An 18,909-nucleotide genomic window follows, 5' to 3' on the forward strand; every position below is an offset into this window, starting at 1 on the left:
AATTAATTTATAGCTGCAGCTGCGACAGCGCCAACAACAACAGCAGCAGCAGCAGCAACAACACAGGAGCAACAGCAACAGTTGGCGACCAGCTGTGACAGCTAATTGCAGGTAGCACAGGTAGCGGCGCCACACAATAGCGTCTAAATAATATCCGCCCAATGGTCAGCATGTGAGAATCTGAGAAACTCGCCAAACAAATTTTAACGCACAAAAGACGCGACGCGCCGGAAAGTCGCGCGATCTCTTCTCTGCCCAGGGCAGAATCTCAGTTCTCGGTTCTCGGTTCTCAGTTCATTGTCATTGTCTAACAACCATTGCGTGTCCTGTCCTGTGTCTGTGGTCAGCAGCAGCGCTCAAAGCTTTTGTGGTCATTTGTTTGAGTTTGAGTTAGCCGGAAGCCCAAAGGACGGACAGCAAATAGGACAAAAAGCGGCGCAAGGCAGAGACGAGCTTGACCTGACCACACACACACACATGCAGATTATACACGCATTTGTTTAAAGATCGGCTCAAGGTCAGAGGCAAACGCGTTTTATCCCACGCTAAGCAAAGGGAACAATTCAATGCCCCAAAGTAATTGCGTCAACAGTAACAACAACAACAACTGCAAACTAAAGACTGACCTGCTACACACACACACACACATGGCCACATGGCCACATGGACACATGGACATAAATATGCGGCTAAGTGGCGTCGTGCTGCTGTTGATTTGTGTTGTTCTTGCTGTTAACAATTTGTTGCAAATTGTAAAATGTTGCCAGCAACATAATTTAATTGACGCCGTTATGGGCACGGCAACAGCAACAGCAACAGCAGCAACAGCAACAGCAATGCATGCGATCAAATCTTAAACTCGTTACAAGCATTTTGGGCAGGTTAAGACCGCCAGCAATTACCGTTAGCCATAAAGTTCTATTAGGCGTAGAATAAACTGCGTCTTGATGAGCTTTGACTTAAGGGGCAGCAACAATTTATTACAATTTACAAACTCTGCTAATAAATGCGCCAACAATATTGTTTATAATTATACAAAAAAGCTACAATATTAACAAAGTATTTTGCGACAAGTTGAATAAAAGACAAAACATAAAATAAAAACACATAAAATACAAAAGATTAAATAAAATAGATAAAAAAAACAATAATATTTAAGTTTCATAGTTTATTTTTTTTAATGAAGTTTAGCTTTAAACTTTAAATGCCATGAAAACAAACCCCAAACATTTGATGATGTTGCTGCTGTCGCTGTCGCTGCTGCTGTTGCTGCTGCTGCTGCTGCTGCTAAGCGATCATTTGCTTAAAGCTGCGCCAACGCATGCGCGCATTTATTTTCAGTTTCAGTTCCTGTTGCTGACGTCAGTCACACACACACAGACACACACACAGACAAACTATGCACATGCTTTTGTTGCCGGGCCACGCAGCTCGTGTCGCAGTTGACCTTCAAACTGGGTTTTAATTTTTGCTGGCTGGCCCGGCTGCGTTTTGCCTTTATTACTATTGTTGTTGTTGTTGTTACTGCTTTTTATAACATTATAAACGTTGTTAGAATTATGCCCGGCTTGAAACGTAGACGCGGCTCGGAGCTTAGAGCCGCTCGTCGAGTTTGCATCGCTGCCTTGCTGCTGGTTGTGCAACAATTACTAATTATATACTAGATAGCTATACTATTTACCTCTGTCTCTATATCTATTTATCTGACTGTCTGTCTGTCTGTCTGTCCGAGTGCTGCTTGGCTTGTTTTAATGAGCTACGCTAAGCATACGCGCATCTATAAGATACATTTGTATCTAAGTTGCCTTTGTGCGTTTGCATTTTTGTCTCTCCGTCCGTCCGTCCGTCCGTCCGTCCGTTCATATAGTTTTTTATTGCGCTTAAATATGTATTAAGCCAAGATATAAATCTGTTGAAAATGCGCATAATTATAGCGACAGCAGCAGCAGCAGCAACAGCAGCAGCACCTGATGGCAGCAGCTTGTTGCTGCGCTCGCCGTCGCCGTCGCAGTCGTGACAAGAAAAGTTGCTCATTTTAATTATATTTATTTGTTGTTCATATTCTTCTGCTTCCTCCTCCTCCTCCTCCTCCTCCTCCGCCTGCACTTTACATATGAAAATTTTAGCTCTAGTGAAAGCCAACTCGACTACAAAATACGCTTTAGTATTTAATTCTGTTGGAATTTCCATTCGCAGCTCGCGTAATCAATAATCCAGCAATTTTAAGTACAACAAAATATTTGTGAGCAACAAAAAAATGTTAATTGACATGCGGCCAAATGCCAAAACGAGTCAAAACGCAAATAACTCAAAAGCAAAGTCACAACAGCAACAAAAACCAAAAACAAACTGCAATGCACCCAACGAATATTAAATACACTTTGCACTTTAAAATTAAGCAAATACAAAATATATAAATTTAAATTTAAATTACTAAAATGTATATTTTGTTATAATGAATATCAATTTAACTATTTTGATAATTCGGTGTATTTTTTTTGACTTTTGATTTTTTTTTCTTTTTTTTGGCTTGCATCAAAATCAAGAATTGCCAATGTGTGTTGTAAATTAACAATTATTGGTTATTAACATGACAATTTTATACCCATTTAATGCATACTTCAGCGACAGCAATATCAGCAACAACAACAGCAGCAGCAGCAACAAATGTCGGCAAGTTGCATTTGAAGGCATTTAATTGAATGCGTGAATTGCTTTTGTTGATTGCAGCAGCGATTCCAGTTGTAGTTGCTGTTGCTGTTACTGTTGTTGTTGTTGTTGCTGGCAGCGCCTATGGCTGTTGCTGTGGGTTGCATAGTTGGCCGCGTGAAAACGTGACGTTTGACTGCTGCTCAGATTAACAGAGATTCGAATGTAACAACAGCAACACACAGACACATACAAGCACACAAAGTTACACAGCGAACATTTTGAATATTTTTGTATAATTTTCCAATTTAAATTAACAGTGTTATTGTTGTTATTGTTGTTGCTGTCAACTTTTTTCCCATGCCGCAAAAAAATATAAAAATAATACAAATTACAAAAAAAAATCGACAAAACAAGAAAGATAAAAAGCCGGCAGCAATATACAATGTTGGTTGTTGTTGTTGCTATTATTGGAATGCATTGATATGCAATTTTTTTTATTGCTCTTTCTCTCTCGTTCTTGGCTATTGTTTCTTTATTTTTTTTTTGCTGTGATGTTGTTGTATGAAAAACTGCAATGCTTGTTGCTGTTGTTGTTGTTGTTGCTGTTGCTGTTGCATGTCATAATATGGTAATATAATCAATTGATTGCTAATTGTTAATTATGGGCAGCAAGTCGAGTTCGCGTTGAGCAATGTCCAGACTCTAATCAAATGGTGTTATCGATAAATCGAATTGAGTTTCATTTCCAATGTTTCATCATCAATCAGACCAATGAAAATTTGGTTTTTAATTTTAACTATCGAAACCTTTTATATTCTAATTAAACGTAGATAAATTTCTCAAGTTTTCTTTTGTATTTTCATATATAATTCAACTTTCGAAAACTAAGTGATCAGCAATTAATTTAATTTGAAGCTGATTTTGATTTTGATTTTGACAGTAAGCCTCATGTAATCGTTTGTTGCTCACATATCGCATAACATTTGGTAAATCGCTGTACGAGGCTAATTATCAAATTGGATTGCGATTGGCGCTGGCCTGTCATGAGGCATTAGTGAATGGCAACGTTGCGCATGTGCAATGCTCGCATTACGTATACGCAACGGCTTGCCAATTGCATTATAATTGCCGCCCACCAAAGCCCGCACGCCACACGCCACACGCCCCATGCTCCAGATTATGACGATGCCAGATAAACATAATAATGAGCCATATTTCCTTTGCTGCTGCTGCTGTTGCTGCTGCTGCTGCAATTTGTTGAATGCAACGTTGGCTGCTTGTTAACATAAAATTGCAATTAACTGTATTTTGTTGTTAAATATATTTTGTGTATCAAATTATTGCTCTGGCGTGGATACTAATCTGTTTAATTCTGTGGGGTGTGGCCGCCGCCGAGCATTGTTACCATTAGCAGCAGCAACATTTAGCAGCAGCAGCAGCAGCAACCAGAGCAAGCGAAATATTTCTAAGGCTGTATCATGTTTTATAATATTTTTCAAATATTTTCGTAGCTGCTTATCAATGACAGGCAGCAATTAGCGCTGGCAACAGGCTGAAAGAATGTGCTATTATTATTATTATTTACTATTTATTATTTATTGTTGAGCTGTTTTTATTTCTCATTTTTGACATTCTACTTGCGATTGGCGCGGCAGGCAATTTGTTTTGTTGCAAGCTACATATGTTGCAAGTTGTTGCAGCTGTCAATAGAGGCGGCGGACACGTCATGTTGCTGTTGCTGTTGTTGTTGTTGCTACACATAAAGTGTTGGCATGACTTACGAGTTGCTGTTGCTGTTGCTGTTGCTGTTAAGTGTTTGCAGTTTTGACAACAACAATGCTTGTGGCATGCTTGTTGAACACACCACCATCACACCCCCTCCCCCACCCCCAGCCACAACAAAAGCAAAGCAAAGCAAACTGATTGGACTTCATTTGCTGATAGCTCCTCACTATTTGCCATGAGCTTAGACAGCGCGCGGCAGAGCGAGGGGCGGGGCGGCGGCAGAGCGGGGGAGAACTCAATCAGCTTAAGACAACAGCAACATGAAGTTGCAACAAGCCAAGCGTACGCACACAACAGCAGCAGCAAATGTTTGTCCAAAGTCATTGAAAGTCATTTGCCCCAAAGCTCGGCCGGCTCAGTGTCCACGCTTGACATTTGCCACACTTTGTTTGCCCTGCCCCCGGAGAGCGAGAAGGGGTGAGGGGGGCTGCAATCGCATCAAATATCAACCGAGCATACGTTAAATGCCTCAAATTGAGTTAAAGTGGCGCCGCCGTTTTTTGGCATCGATGCAAGGACGCAGGACTGCCAGGACAGCCAAGCCAGCCATGGTGGCGGCAGCTACAAAAAGCCTGCGGCTAGCAAAAAACTACAATCCATACACACACACACACACATGCACGCGAGGGCCGCTTCAGCAATTGCCCGTATTGATTGCATTTGGATTATTTCACAGCACTTGCAACTAGATAACTGTATCTCTCTCTCTCTCTCTCTCTCTCTCTATCTCTCTCTTGCTCTCTCCCATTCTGTGTGTGTGTGTGTGTGTGTCAACAACAGTTTTGCTGCCCACTTCCCTTTCACCTGAATTGCTCTGCCTGTTATCCTTCGCTCACTGGCACTTTACATATTCTCCCCCCCCCTCTCTCTCTCTCTCACCACTTTACGCTTTTTTTTTCGAGCCTCACTAACTGCCTGGCTCGTCGCCTGGTTGCCTGGCTGGCTGCCTGCTGACTCTGGCTGTCATCATTGGCTCGTTCATCGACACTTTGCTTTTTAATCAATTTAACAATGTTTTTTTCTTCTTGCCTCTAACTGTTGCAACAACAGCAGCACCAGCAGCAGCAAGAATATGCAAAAGTAATTGACAGCTGGCTTTGGCTTTGGCTTTGGCTTGTAGTCCGCTCCTTCTTAGTTATTGCCCAGTTGCTTTAACTTTTTGCTGGCTCTTTGCTTTATTAACTTTTATAAACGTTGACATTGCCCACTCTCTCTCTCTCTCTCTCTCTCTCTCTGTCCCTCTCCCTCCCTCTATCTCTATCTCTTTCGTGTGTGTGTACATTTGCTAATTAGTTTGGCAAAGCGTTAACAACATATGACTCCAGTCCTTTCTCATATCAGTTTCAATTTTATTTCACTTTTGCTCAAGCTTTCGTTAGCCAAACACAGAGAGTCGTCTGTCTAAAACGGAAATGAATTCATCAGTTAGATTCTCTTGCTGCTTGCCACACACGCTGCTTCTAATGAAGTTGACTGACCGAGGAGTGGAGCATACCAAATCAAATAGCCGCTCCAAAGGACTTTTCCATCTAAGTTCGAATTTGAGCTCGCCTAGGACTACGAGTTGAGTATTGACATTTGAGTTTGACTCTCGAGTTTGAGTTCGAGGCAGCCAAAGTTGTTTTGAAAGCTAAATAAAAAACCAACTTGAGCGTAGGCGTAACAGTTCATTGCAATTCAGCAGAAGAAGTGAGGTTAGGTTAGGGCTGGAGCGAGCTCCAAAAAATAGCTAGAAAAACGAAATAGAGAACAGACTGAACTCTATAGGACATTATAGTTTTATCTAAGGTCTGTATTATATGTAACGGTCTGTTTGATTAAATTCAGTAGAAGTGAGGTTAGGAATAAAAAGTAGCTAGAAAAATGAAATAGAGAACAGACTGAAACTCTATGAATTCAATAGAATCTTATAGTTTTATCTAAGCAAAGATTATAGAGTAGAGCATATATTTAGAATTATTTATCAGTTTGATTGCTAATAGCTATTTTTGGCTAGCTTCTGGCTACTTCTAGCTAATTTTGTAGATAGTCTTCAAGTCTTACTATATTTTATTTATCGAGTCTTAGCAGTTGCTTCTCCTTCAGCTTTGCTTTGAGTTAGTGTCAGCTAGGAGGCAGTTGAATGGGCAATCAGCGTTGCTATCAGTGTCATTCTCAGGAGTCTCGGCGAAATGATGATAAAGCGGCTTAGATCGCTGGCTAAACGTGCAAATGTTGCAAGCTCAAGTTGCGGCCTGCTGCATGCCCCAACATAGTAAACGCATTATAATTGAACAATTTACCAGTTTGCTTGTTTCATGTTTCGCTCTTAGTTGGTTAGTTAGTAGATTGCTCCAACAGCAAAGAAATTGCATTCAAAATAACTTTATCAGCAGCAGCAGCAGCAAAAGGTAGCAGCAGCAACTGTTGCTGTTGCTGTTGCTGTTGTGGCGGCAGCAATGCAGTTAAATATTTTCCGCTTAATTCAACAGGAATTTCAATTGACAGACGTGCGCGAAACGTTGCTGTTTGTTTGCGAGTTGCTGCTGCTGCTGCTGCTGCTGCTGTTGTTGCTGTTGTCGCTGCCAACGCATGATTTATGCACTCACAGACAGAGAGAGATAGAGAGACAGATAGAGAGAGAGAGAGAGAGACACTCGACAGCCACGTGGCAGCTTGCAGTCAATTTCTATTAGACGCTGACCTTGTCAACATTGTTGCCAGCAACAACACGCCCAACAAATGGCAGCAACATGCAGCGACTGCGACGCCGACAGCGCTGCTATTGGCCAGACTTGCGTCTCGTTTACTGCTCTGCGCGTTAAGTTGACAATTTACTGACAAATGTGTAAATTGCATTTGATCGTGTTGCTGTTGTCGTTGTCGTTGTCGTTGTTGCTTCGTTAATTTATGCGCCTGGCATTTTGAGAGAGGCCTACGTTGCCGCCGTCAGCAACACGGCAACAGCAACAGCAACAGCGACAACAACAACAGCTGCGACCTTGAGCAGCAACTTCCGCATTTTACAGTTGCAGTTGCAATTGATCATACAAAACATTCAGTTGATCGCTTAGGCAATAGTTAGAGCTAGAGATCGGACCTACCTTATGGGCTCTGATGGATGGGCCCCCTGTACAAGCTAATGTAACGTCCACCAGGCTCCCGTCCTGGAATAATTGACTAAACACCCCTAACAGGTTGGATTGATGATTGTTCCACCTCAAGCAGTATTGCTCACTGCCCATGTCGGTGACAGCTTACGCTGCTGCAAAGAGACAAAATACACAATAAAATTAGTAAGTTTTTTTTTTTGATAGAAAAATAATAAGTTACAATCAAAACATAGATGCTCACTTAATAACTCAAATGTATTTGCATACAATTGTTGTTAAATATTAATTTATAGTCTCCTTATTTCATATTTAATTAGTTTTTTCTTTAGGCATTGACCGTAAGATTTGTTGATTATATTTTTGAAAATAGTTTAATATGAACTAAGGTGGAGTTTTATATTAAACTCATTGTATTCTAATAAAAGTCCTAAAATCTAGCTAGCTTTGGGATAGATGCATTACTATATTATTATATATATTATTATATTATGTTGTCATTTAGATTATAAATCTTTGTTTTGTTTTTGGCTGTAAACTTAATATGCTCCAACTATTAGTTCAGAAAATATATTTTTTTGAGTTTAATGGTATTACAAGTGACGCATTAAAGTTGGGCGCAGCCCACTATTTGATACACTTTGGCTAAGCGATCAAGAGCAGCGACGCTTCCTGCAGTGTATATGTAAAATTGATCAGTTATTTATTTAATCGACGTTTGTCGAAAGCGCATCAATGCTTATCAGCACTGAATTTGAAGCAAAATTGAAATTTGGTGGCGTAAATAGTTTTCTTCAATTCGTTCAAAACTAAAGCTGATCTGTTGGGAGTAGGAGCATCTTCATACCAAGTTTGGTGAGTCTGGCTCGTATAGTCTCCGAGATTCTGTTGCTCATACGGACGGACGAATAGGCAAAAATGGCTCAAACGACTCAGTTTGTCTTGCTTATCAAGAAAATTTGTCATTTGTATAATAATCGGAATATCTATAATCGTGATGATTTCATTATTTGGCAGTTTAGCTTACAATTCGATAAGTTTAAAGTCAAGTCACAAATTCTTTAAATGGGGAAACTTTTCTGCTGAATTGAGTTTGGCGTTAAACTGTATAGAATTGCGATACATTATTATCAAATATAGTTTTGAGTTGCAGTTATTTTATTTTTCTCTACTTAGTATTCGTTTATTTTATAAAGGTAACTAAGTAGTTTATTAACTTTGTTGTCTGCATATTATGCAAATGATTGTGGCAAATGCTGCGTTTCACGTTTGGCTAATTAAAATGAAAAAAGTTTATTGCGTAAGCGACGCAAAGCGACAAAAGCTGTTTCTATCTTTAGCGGTAATTAATGGCGAAGCGTGCAAACTGCAGTCGCCGTTGCCGTTGCCGTTCGTAAATTATAAGCGGTCAGGGTTCAAAAATGTCAACGCCAGCAACACACACGACTCTTGGCAAGTGTGTGTGTGTGTGTGTGTGTGTGTGTCTCAGTGTGTCAGGTGCAGAGGGGCGTGGCAATTAAATTGCAAGCTACAAATTGCGAAATATTGTTGGTTGGCTTCACTAAAAACAATGACAACAGACAGAAAAAATGTGAGCAAGGCTTAATTAATTTGCTGGGCGGGAAGGGGGGGTTACCATGAACTAAACGCATGCAAAGCAATCAATTAAATTGCAAAGCAAAATTTTGAAGAATGAGATCAAACTGCGCAACAGCAACAGGCAACATTTCCGGCATGCGTTGACCACAGCGAGTGTTTGATGGCTGTCTGTCGCTCAGCAACAGCAAGAGCAACAGCAGCAACATAAGCGAGAGCGAGAGCAAGAGCAGCAGCAACATTAACAGCGGCAGCGCAAAATAATAACGAAGCAATAAACTGTGAATTTATTTCAACAAATAAACTTTGATTTATTGAACTACGCACACAGCATGCAACGATTGCACTCACGCGTGTGTGTGTGAGTTGATTTGCAAATAAAAACATTAACGGTGCACACACACACACACAGCCAAACAGACAGACAGAGGCCAAGTGGGCTTACTTGCTGCATGATATAGCCAAAGATAACGACAAGAGCAGCAGCAACTGCAGCGATCGAGAATTTGCAGCGTATCGAGTGAAAGATCGAATGTGTGTCTGTGCATCGATCGTAAATGTTAAATTACGCGTGCGTTTATAAAATGCAAACAAACAAGCAGAAAAATAAAAAAAAAGTCGTGCGAACTTTCTACACAGTCAACAGTTGTGGCTGCTGCTGCTGCTGGTTGCTGTTGTTCGGCTAGAGTTATGGCCTCGTCCAGTGAGCAACACGCAATGGCCAAAGGTCGCGGCATGGCGTAAATTTAATTTGCATGCAGCGCGCTACGTTTGCCAGCAACAACAGCAGGTCGTCACTTAATTAAGAATAGTTGCTGCTGCTGCTGCTGCTGGTGTTCAGGGCAATATGTTGCTGGCGTGCCTTGCCAGTTGCTGCTGCTGCTGCTGCCCACGCATGATTTTTGAATTAGCGCACTGTGTAACAGCAACTAATATAATTGACAGCTGCTGTGGCTGCTGCTGTTGCTTTGGTTGCTGCTGCTGCTGTGTTGCCTACGTGTTCTGTTGCAGACGTCAAACGTTGCACTGCATGCTAAGTAGCTGCCACACAGCAGCGCCTTCGCTTTGTGCCGCTTGTTGCATGCAATTTGGGTCTGTTAATTGTTGTTGCTGCTGCGATTTATGCCGCTTGCATGCTAATTATGAACGCCAGCAACATGTTGCTGCTGCACAGTGTGGCCACAGCTGACAACTAAATCAGTCAAAGCCAAAGTGTACGTTAATTGCGCCCGAGTATAGAATAGAATTAGAAAGAAAAGCAACGGGTCTGAAAAAAAATTGAAGCCTATTGAGTTTTCATGCAACTTAATGAGCGGCAGCAGCAGCAGCAACAGCGTAAGACAGGCAGCAACTATTGCTGCTGCTGCTGCTGCCTCCCATTGGGACGACTTTGCGCCTTTTTTTTACGCTACACAAAAAACAAAAACAACTTTTCAATTAAGTTGCCGTTGCAGTGCCAAAGTTGCTGCTGCTGCTGCTGCTGTTGTTGCTGTTGTTGTTGCTGTTGTTGCTGCCTTAAAACCTCATTAATATTGAAATTTGTTCGTGTGCATGAGTTATTAGCAATTTTCTAATTAAGCGCCGCTGACGAGCAGCGATCCCCACCAGCTCCAATATGCATATGTGTGTGTGTGTGTGTGTGTGTCCGTCTGTCTGTATGTGTGTGTGTGTGTGTCAATTTTCAATGCAATATACGCCTTCGTGTTTGGCGTATCTGACTCATGGTTGGGCGCATTCGGTGCACTTGTCACACCCACAGCACGAGTGGCTCCCAGTAGTGGGGCGAGTGGCTCCCAGTGGGTTACGGGAAGCTACAAAGACGCCGACAGCAGCAGCATGAGCAGCAGCTACTGATTTATTTATTTATAAGCGTAATTGCTGGCAAACTTATTAGTTGCCTACATAAATTTCAACGTCAACATCCCAAAGCGAGTCAAATAGGCGTTCGGGGGGGCGTGGCTCGAGTGCGTTAAGCCGAGCAGTTCATTTTTCAGCACTTGAGCTTAAGCTCAAGCCCAAGTACAGTAGTTACACAGCAGTTACAGTGAGCACTCGGTCAACAGCTCGAAACTCGAAACTCGAAACTTATTTGTCTATAATTCGATTTCAGGACGAGCTACAGTCGTAGCCAAAAGTATTTTGATAAGCAGCGAAATTCTCAAACAAATTTTAGCACTTTGAACTATAAATTTCTACTATTATATTTGATTAATATAAATCATAAATTAGTACTAAGCTACAGTTATTTTAATGAGTGCCTAATCTATATCACATTTTGGAAATTAATATTCACTAAAAACAAAAAGAAAAGCTTTGAATGAATTTTCAATTAAAACAAAACTTGAAATATGCAAATTTAGTGATTTGGTTGTCAACATACTTTTAGCCATATTTAAGATAAATATAGCAGTCATCTTAGATACCAAATTTATGTTTTTAATTGCACATGTATAACTTATTGATAGCTGAAGCAGGTTGACAGCCCAACAACTATCGATTACCTGATCAATCGATCGATTACCTCAATCGTATCATCACTCTTGTGATAGTGGAAGCAAAGTTGCCATATTAGCTTATAATAAGCTAGTTCTAGCCTTTTTGTTCTAGCTTATAGTTTGAAATGTGGTTTATTTAAATTTTGGTCAGTATATGACAAATTGACATTAAATTGAATGAAATTTCCAGGCACTCACCTATGTTCTTACTCATGAATTTAGGTTTCAGTACTCTGCGACTTATTCTAGCCTATTCTGTCTAGTTTTTTTCTAGCTTTAATTGCCTCGCCCAATGTGGCAACAGTGAGTGGAAGGCGTGAAGTTGCCAAAGGAGAAAGTTGCTAAAAGTTGTTCACAAAATATTTCTTTATGATATTTAGCCTAGAATTTAATTCGATGGTACAATTTGTATAGCCAGAGCAACAAAGGCCTTCAGGCTTGATTTACTAAATACTAAATAAATGAACAAATCTTACGTATTGCATACTGTATTATAAATATTTTACTAAACGTTAATATTCAGCTCAGTTGTGTGTCGCTTAGCGAGGCTCGACTGTACTTCAATGCAATTAATCATGCGGCATAGCAAACAGTAGCAGCTTCTTGCTATTAGTTTGACTTGTGTTAACAAAAGTTAGCGAATAATTAATGGAAACGCTTTGAGCTTTGAATTGATTGCGGCCTTAGCTGAGAATCTCAGCATTAATTTCTTTATTCTCCGCTCGCTCTCGCTCTCGCTCTATCGCTCATGTGCACTCGCTTGACTGATGATGCCAAGAGCTTGCAACAACAGGTTGACACTTGTTGCTTGCCAAAGGGGTGGTGGTGGGAGGGGGTGGGAGAGTGCGTGTGAGTACGCCTACGTTAGCGGCACATTTTAAATCAAAAAGAAGGGCGCATGTTGCTGCTGTGGCGCGCCTTTGAGTGCGCTCTGCCACGTCGATTATTAATTGCAACATGCTGCAGTTGCAGTGGCAGCAACAGCAGCAGCAGCAGCAGCAGCAGGCGTGCCACACTGCGCGCATTCGAAAACAGTTGCAATTTCAGCTCGTTTCAACATTGCCGCCGCATTGCGATTATCATAATGCTGCCTGCGCTGCTGCTGCTGATGTTGCTGCTGATGTTGCTCTTGTTGCGGTTGGCGCTGCCGCCGCGCCTGATGGTTATTTTGATAAGTTGTGCAACATGTTGCAACCAAGCAGCAATATTATTATGATTTGTGTAAAAATATTCTCTCTGGCATGTTAATTGCTCGCAGCGACTTGCGACCGCGACCGCGACTGCGACTGCGGCTTTGGCAACAATGTTGCCAAGGTGTTGCTCGCCTGTCGCTGGCCAAATTGCTGCTTGTCATTGCCGCACGGAAGTCGCAGCAGCAGCAGCAGCAGCAGCAACAACTATGATTATAAACGCGTTATTGATTTATTAATGCGTTGTCTAAGCTGGTGAAAGGATTTCGCTCTGGGTGCTGCTGCTGCTGTTGTTGTTGCTGCTGCTATTGCTGTTGCACATTATTTTTAAAGCATTTAAACTGCGGCTTCCTGCGTGGCTTTCTATTGTTGGTCAGTGAGCAACAGCAACTGCGTCTTGGCTGCTTTGGAGGCAGCTGTGCGCACGCCCACGCCCACGCCCGCGCCTTGGCAAATGTGAGCAACAGCAACAGCAACAAAAAAGGGCGCGCAGCGTAAAAAATGTAAAAATTATTACCAAAAATGATTAGCTAGGGTGTGTGTGTGTTGCTGTTGTTGTCGTTGTGGCTGCAATTGGCACAGTTAAGCGACCGTTGGCTATTGCTGTTGCTGCTGCTGCTGCTGCCACCTACAATATGTATGGCCTAGGTGTCGCCTTTGTGGCACGAACATGACTTTGGCCGGCGCATGCGTGTTGCCTGGCAGTTTGTTGCTGCTGCTGCTGCTGCTGCTGTTGCTGTGGTTGCTGCTGCGCCTGTTACGCTGATTTAGTGCACAGTTGCTGCTGCAGATAAGCGAGACAAACAATGCAGTTTGCATTTTTATACACACAATTTGCAGTTATTTGTGGCCAAGACGATAACAACAGCAACAGCAACAGCAACAGCAACAGCAATAGCAACGACAGCAACTAGCTGGAACAGCAGCGACAGCAAGTGCATGTTGCAGTGGCAACTTTATTGACATATAGTTGCCATGACGGGTCAGCAATTGAAATGCAATTAAGCTAGACAGACAGACAATAATAATACCCAAAAAAAACAACAAAACTTTAACTGGAGCAACATACAAAGCGCTCAGCTCAGCTCAGCTCAACTCAGCTCAGCCTTGGGCTAAAGACGATTGCTCCTGTGCATGTTGCTGTTGCTGTTGTGCATTTTGGCCACAAAATTTATATTATTAGCCAATTATTGCTGTGCTGCGCGCCATGATGAAACGGCATAAAGTTTGTTGTTGTTATTGTTGTTGTTGTTGGTGGCGAATGCAAAGCATCGTAAGCAAACGTTGTCGGTTCTTTTTGTTGCTGTTGCTGCTGCGGTGCTGCTGCTGCTGTTGTTGTCGCCGTGTGCGCATTGCGCAATAAACATTTTCAATTTTCATATAAACATTTTGCGCTTGTGTTTGTGCGCTTTGTTGTTGCCTTCACCTCGTTGCTGCCGCCGCAAATCGTTGCACGTTGCCGTTGCAATTATTTGCTGCCATTGCGCACATTGCGCAAATCGTCAACAGCAACAGCAACAACACTAGAGAGAAACTGTGACAGCTACGTGCCAAGACCACCCCAATAGTCATTAAAGTTTAATAAGCTAGGGATAGTTGTTGTTGCTGTTGCTGTTGCTGTTGTAACAATTTTGACACCTTGCAGCTGGCTGCAACTGTAAACTGCTCAAGGACTGCAACTGCAACATGTTCAACAGCTTCTTGCAGATAGAGATAGAGATAGAAAGAGGGAGCGAGAGCGAGAGAAGAATGCAAGATTTGGATTAAATTTCTGTTGAACGCATTGCTAAAAAGATCCATCAAAATTGGACAGCAGACAACGGCAGCAATACAAGCGGAGCCTGGGGAGGGGGGGTGGGGGGTACAAGCACCAGGAAGCCGTTTAAATGCTTTAAGATGTTGCTGTTGCTGTTGCTGCATAACTGCAATTCGTGGCACAAACAATTTCCGGGGGCCGTGGCTCGAGCTTCTCATTCAAGTATTCAAGTGAGTGACTAGCATTTAATCAAGAGCAATCAGTTGCCAGCAACAGCAGCAGCAGCAGCAACAATAATTGCTGTCATGTTGCTGTGCTGGCCACGTGCTCCATTTAGTAGTTGCTGCTGCTGTTGCTAGCAGCAAAGTTATCAAGTTTTAAGCAACGATGACAACAGCAGCAGAAGCAGCAACAACAGCAGCAACATTACATTGATATGGCACACGCAATGGCCATTTGTCTAGCATCTGCAACACACACACACACACACACACACACACACACACATAGATACACACAGATAGACGCACACGCATTAATATTTTGATAAATGGCAGCAACATGTTGCTGTTTGCTGTGTGTTGAGCTGCAAAAAAGATTTATGATTATTGCTTTGTAATTTGTGCTTAAAATATGTGCCGCCTATGCCTTTGTTGTTGTTGTTGTTGTGGCCATGGCTGCGCATAAAAATCAATTAGCAGTTATGCAGCTCCCCCCCGATCACGCAACAGCAACAGAGCAAGAGAGCAACAACAACTGTTGCTGAAAATTTGCCTTGGACAATTAATGTTGTTGCCAGTTTAACTGATGATGGCATGCACAGCAGCGCCACCTATCGGCGCTTTCAAATTGATAGCAGCAGCAGCAGCAGGAGCAGGAGCAACAACAACAACACAAGTTGCCAGTTGGCTTGTCCAGCGTTAAGCAGGCAATTAATGTTGCAGTCGCTTGTGTTGCATTTGAAGCAGCAACATGTTGCTAACGTTGCATGCAGCGCAATTTATTAATGAGATTGCAACGTTGATTGCAAAGCACAACAAAAAATTGTAGGCCACATGCATTGTTGCTGTTGCTGTTGCTGCTGCTGCTGCTGCGGGCGCACGCAACAACATGTTGCTGCTGTGGCTGTTGCCAGCGGGTGTTGCACATTTATTGAGCGCTTATTAGCTGTGCGTGCCCACCTCAAATGAGGTGTCAAATAACAATAATGCCCGCTGGAGTATTTACTGCAAAAACTAGGCGACATGTTGCTGACGGCGCCCGATGTTGCTGCCGCTGCTGCCGCTGCTGCTGCTGCTGCTGTTGAGGCGCTAACGCAGCTGGCGCGTATTAAGGTCAAAGAGCGATCACAATCGCAAACGCAATCGGATCGTGTCGGCCCAGCTGTCAAACTCAATTCGCCTCCGCGGACAGCTCACAGCTCACAACAGCAACAGCAACAGTAACAGCAACAAGAGCAACATACAACAGCAACACATGCAAAGGTCAGCCAGCTGCCTGGCTCCAGCAACAGCAAAGATTGTTCCAGGCAGGCTTAGTGCTCATTGCTGCTGCTGCTGTTGCTGTTGTTGTTGTTGCTGCTTTTGTTCCCCCGCTTAGCATCATAAAAATGTCAAAGCTTTATTTGCCAGAGTTTTGTTTGTGTTGCTGTTGTTGTTGTTGATGTCGTGGTGCTGCTGCTGGGCGGCTAATTGGCGTGTCATTGGCCGCAACGTAGGCATAAATCTGTTATTTTATACGCGAGTGTGCAACATGGCGCATGAGTAATGTGGCCGCAAAACAAAAACAAAACGAAACAGCGCACAATTGCCGCTTTTTATGTAAAAATCTATTAAAACTGTTTGCCCGCGTACTGTCACTTGCAGCAATAACAATGACGCAGCAGCAACAACAGCAGCAGCAGCAGCCACAACGTTAACTAAACGTTATAGACTGCGCTTGAAACTAATACAATTAATTTGGATAATAAATATTTAACAACGGTGGCACTAAAAATAGTCAAAGGCAACACATAAAGCAGATAAAAAATGCAGTTTGCTTGCACGCTAAAAATAACACACAAGACAGCAACAGCAGCAGCAGCAACAGCAACCAAGCAAGCAAGCAATGCAAAAAAAAAGAGAAAAAGAAAAAAAAACTGAAACTGTTGTTAATACCTGCAATAATGAAACGCGCTCTGTTATAATATTTACAGCTCTTTGAATTAACTAACGAGCTTAAAGCCAACACGAACCGGTTGCAGCAGCAGCAGCGGCAGCAGCAACAGGTGTGCATATGGGGGGTGGCTAAGGGGGGAGGCGCAGCTGGCAGGGCTAACAGAACACACAGCGCAGACTGTGGGGGAGCTTATCAAAATGCAGCAGCAGCAGCAACTCAACTTTCACTCAGCCGCTGTTGCTGCTGCTGCTGCTGCTGCTGGTTGCTGTTGCTAGTTGCTCCTTTAGCTGCTGCCCACACGCTAATTGCGGCAAACAAACGCACGAATGTGGACCACCAACATGCAACGTGCAGCGTGCAACATGCCACTCACTGCTGCTGCTGCTGCTGCTGCTGCCTGCCGCAAAAAGAGAAAAACCAAAAAAAGAAATAATAACAGCAACAGCACCAACAGCAACAGCATTAGACTCTGACTTTGCTTGGTCCATAAACAAATAAACACTTGACTTGATTGTGGTGTGGCAAGGGAGCAGCGGCGGCTTGCAACTTGTGGCTGCGACTTGTGGCTCTGACTGTGGCCGCATTGTCATTGAAGATGCGACTGCCCAAATCAAATCAAGCTTAATTTATGCAACAGCAACAAAGCAAACAAACAAAATGTGTATCAAGCGTAGGAAACCCACGCCACATCATTCATGCCACAGCGCGTCACATAGCAATTATGCGGCACTAGTTGCACAGTTGCAATAATTTGCGACGTCGCCACAAATCTGCCAACATAATTTTCTTATTTCACTGCCAGTTTGTTTGACGTGCAAATGTTTGGCTTGCAACTGCAACAGGACAGCGAAGCGGCTAAGGCACATCCTGGTGCGCTGTCTGATGATTTTTCAATTTGAGCCATAGCCAAAGACAATCGCAGCAGCAGCAGCAGCAGCAACCGCAACAGACTCTCCGCTCTCTTCTCACTTCTCACTTCTCAGTGCAGTTGCAGTTGCTGTCTAGGCTAGGCTGCGGTCATAAGTAACTTTAAATTATGATGAAAGTAATTTTCTGCTTCAGTAGCTGTGGCCGCGACTCTTGAGCGTCGTCGCTTGATTTACGCGCCAGCAGCAGCAGCAACAGGCGTTGCCTGAGTTGTGGCAACACTCTGCTATTGTCCGAGCTTTTTGTTGCTCTTTGTTTTGCTTGGCGGTTATTTCGCCTTTGCTTTGCTTGCTTTCTTTCTTTCTTTCGTTGCTGCCGTTCAATAGTTTGGCCAAGTGCAGGCCTCAGCAATATTTTATGACAGCAGCAGCAACAGCAACGTGTAAATTAAGTAATTGCCTGACAGTAGCTGCTACCGTTGTCATTAAGACGAAACTTCACTCAGAGCCGATATGAAAGCGACAGAGAGAGAGAGCGAGAAGTCACTGCCAAATCGCTGAGGACTCTGCAGTGAGCAGTGAGCTGCTTAACCTGCCAAATTGATGGCCATAAATCTTGAGCGGCAGTCTTGAAGCTCAGCTAATGATAGAAAGAGAAGCAGAAGGCATGAAAGAGTGGCAACAATTAAAGGTTATTGTGCTCACAGCTACTGTTTGCGAATATCGTAAAACGATATTACGTCAAAAGCTGCAAATAGCTAAGCATATTTTTGTAAGAACACTCAAAAGCGATATAAGAAACAGAAACAAGACGCTAAGCGAATACGATACGATTTACGATATTCATTAGAAAACAACTGCTATTTTGTTGATGAGTAATACTTTGTGCTTATACTGTGTGGCTATTGTGCTCACAGCTACGGTTTGCGAATATCGTAAAACGATAAAAGCTGCAAATAGCAAAGCATATTTTTGTAAGAACTTTTAGCGTTCTAGCGATATAAGAAACAGAAACAAGACGCTAAGCGAATACGATACGATTTACGATATTCATTAAAAAGCGATTGATATTATGATGAAGAGTAAGACAAACGTTAAGAGCAAATAATGGAGGAACTTTATCTTACGAATTTACGATATTCATTATGTAAAGTTTTTCAACAATAAAATTGCACAGCTCCCCCTATCTCACTCTCCACCTCAGTCGGGCTTGTACGCCAACAATTTATGCAACGTAATAGGCTAAACACAATTAACAGTTATTCATAATCAAGATATGCAAATGAACCAAACGAATAAACAAAAAACTGTAAGTGAAAAATT

General features: G+C 42.5%; 1 protein-coding gene across 1 annotated transcript in view; it reads right to left on the bottom strand.

The window, feature by feature from the left end:
• The window catches only part of LOC108606151 (sex determination protein fruitless-like), a gene marked incomplete at its 3' end in the record, with an annotated part of 74,930 nt that overhangs the window by 7,576 nt on the left and 48,445 nt on the right, over positions 1–18,909 (bottom strand). The window contains exon 3 of the mRNA XM_017996003.1: positions 7,521–7,681. Within this exon, the coding sequence (XP_017851492.1) occupies positions 7,521–7,661 (141 nt within the window). The remainder of the gene's footprint in view (positions 1–7,520; positions 7,682–18,909) is intronic.

The sequence above is a fragment of the Drosophila busckii genome, chromosome X (assembly GCF_011750605.1).
Source record: "Drosophila busckii strain San Diego stock center, stock number 13000-0081.31 chromosome X, ASM1175060v1, whole genome shotgun sequence".
Classification (NCBI taxonomy): domain Eukaryota; kingdom Metazoa; phylum Arthropoda; class Insecta; order Diptera; family Drosophilidae; genus Drosophila; species Drosophila busckii.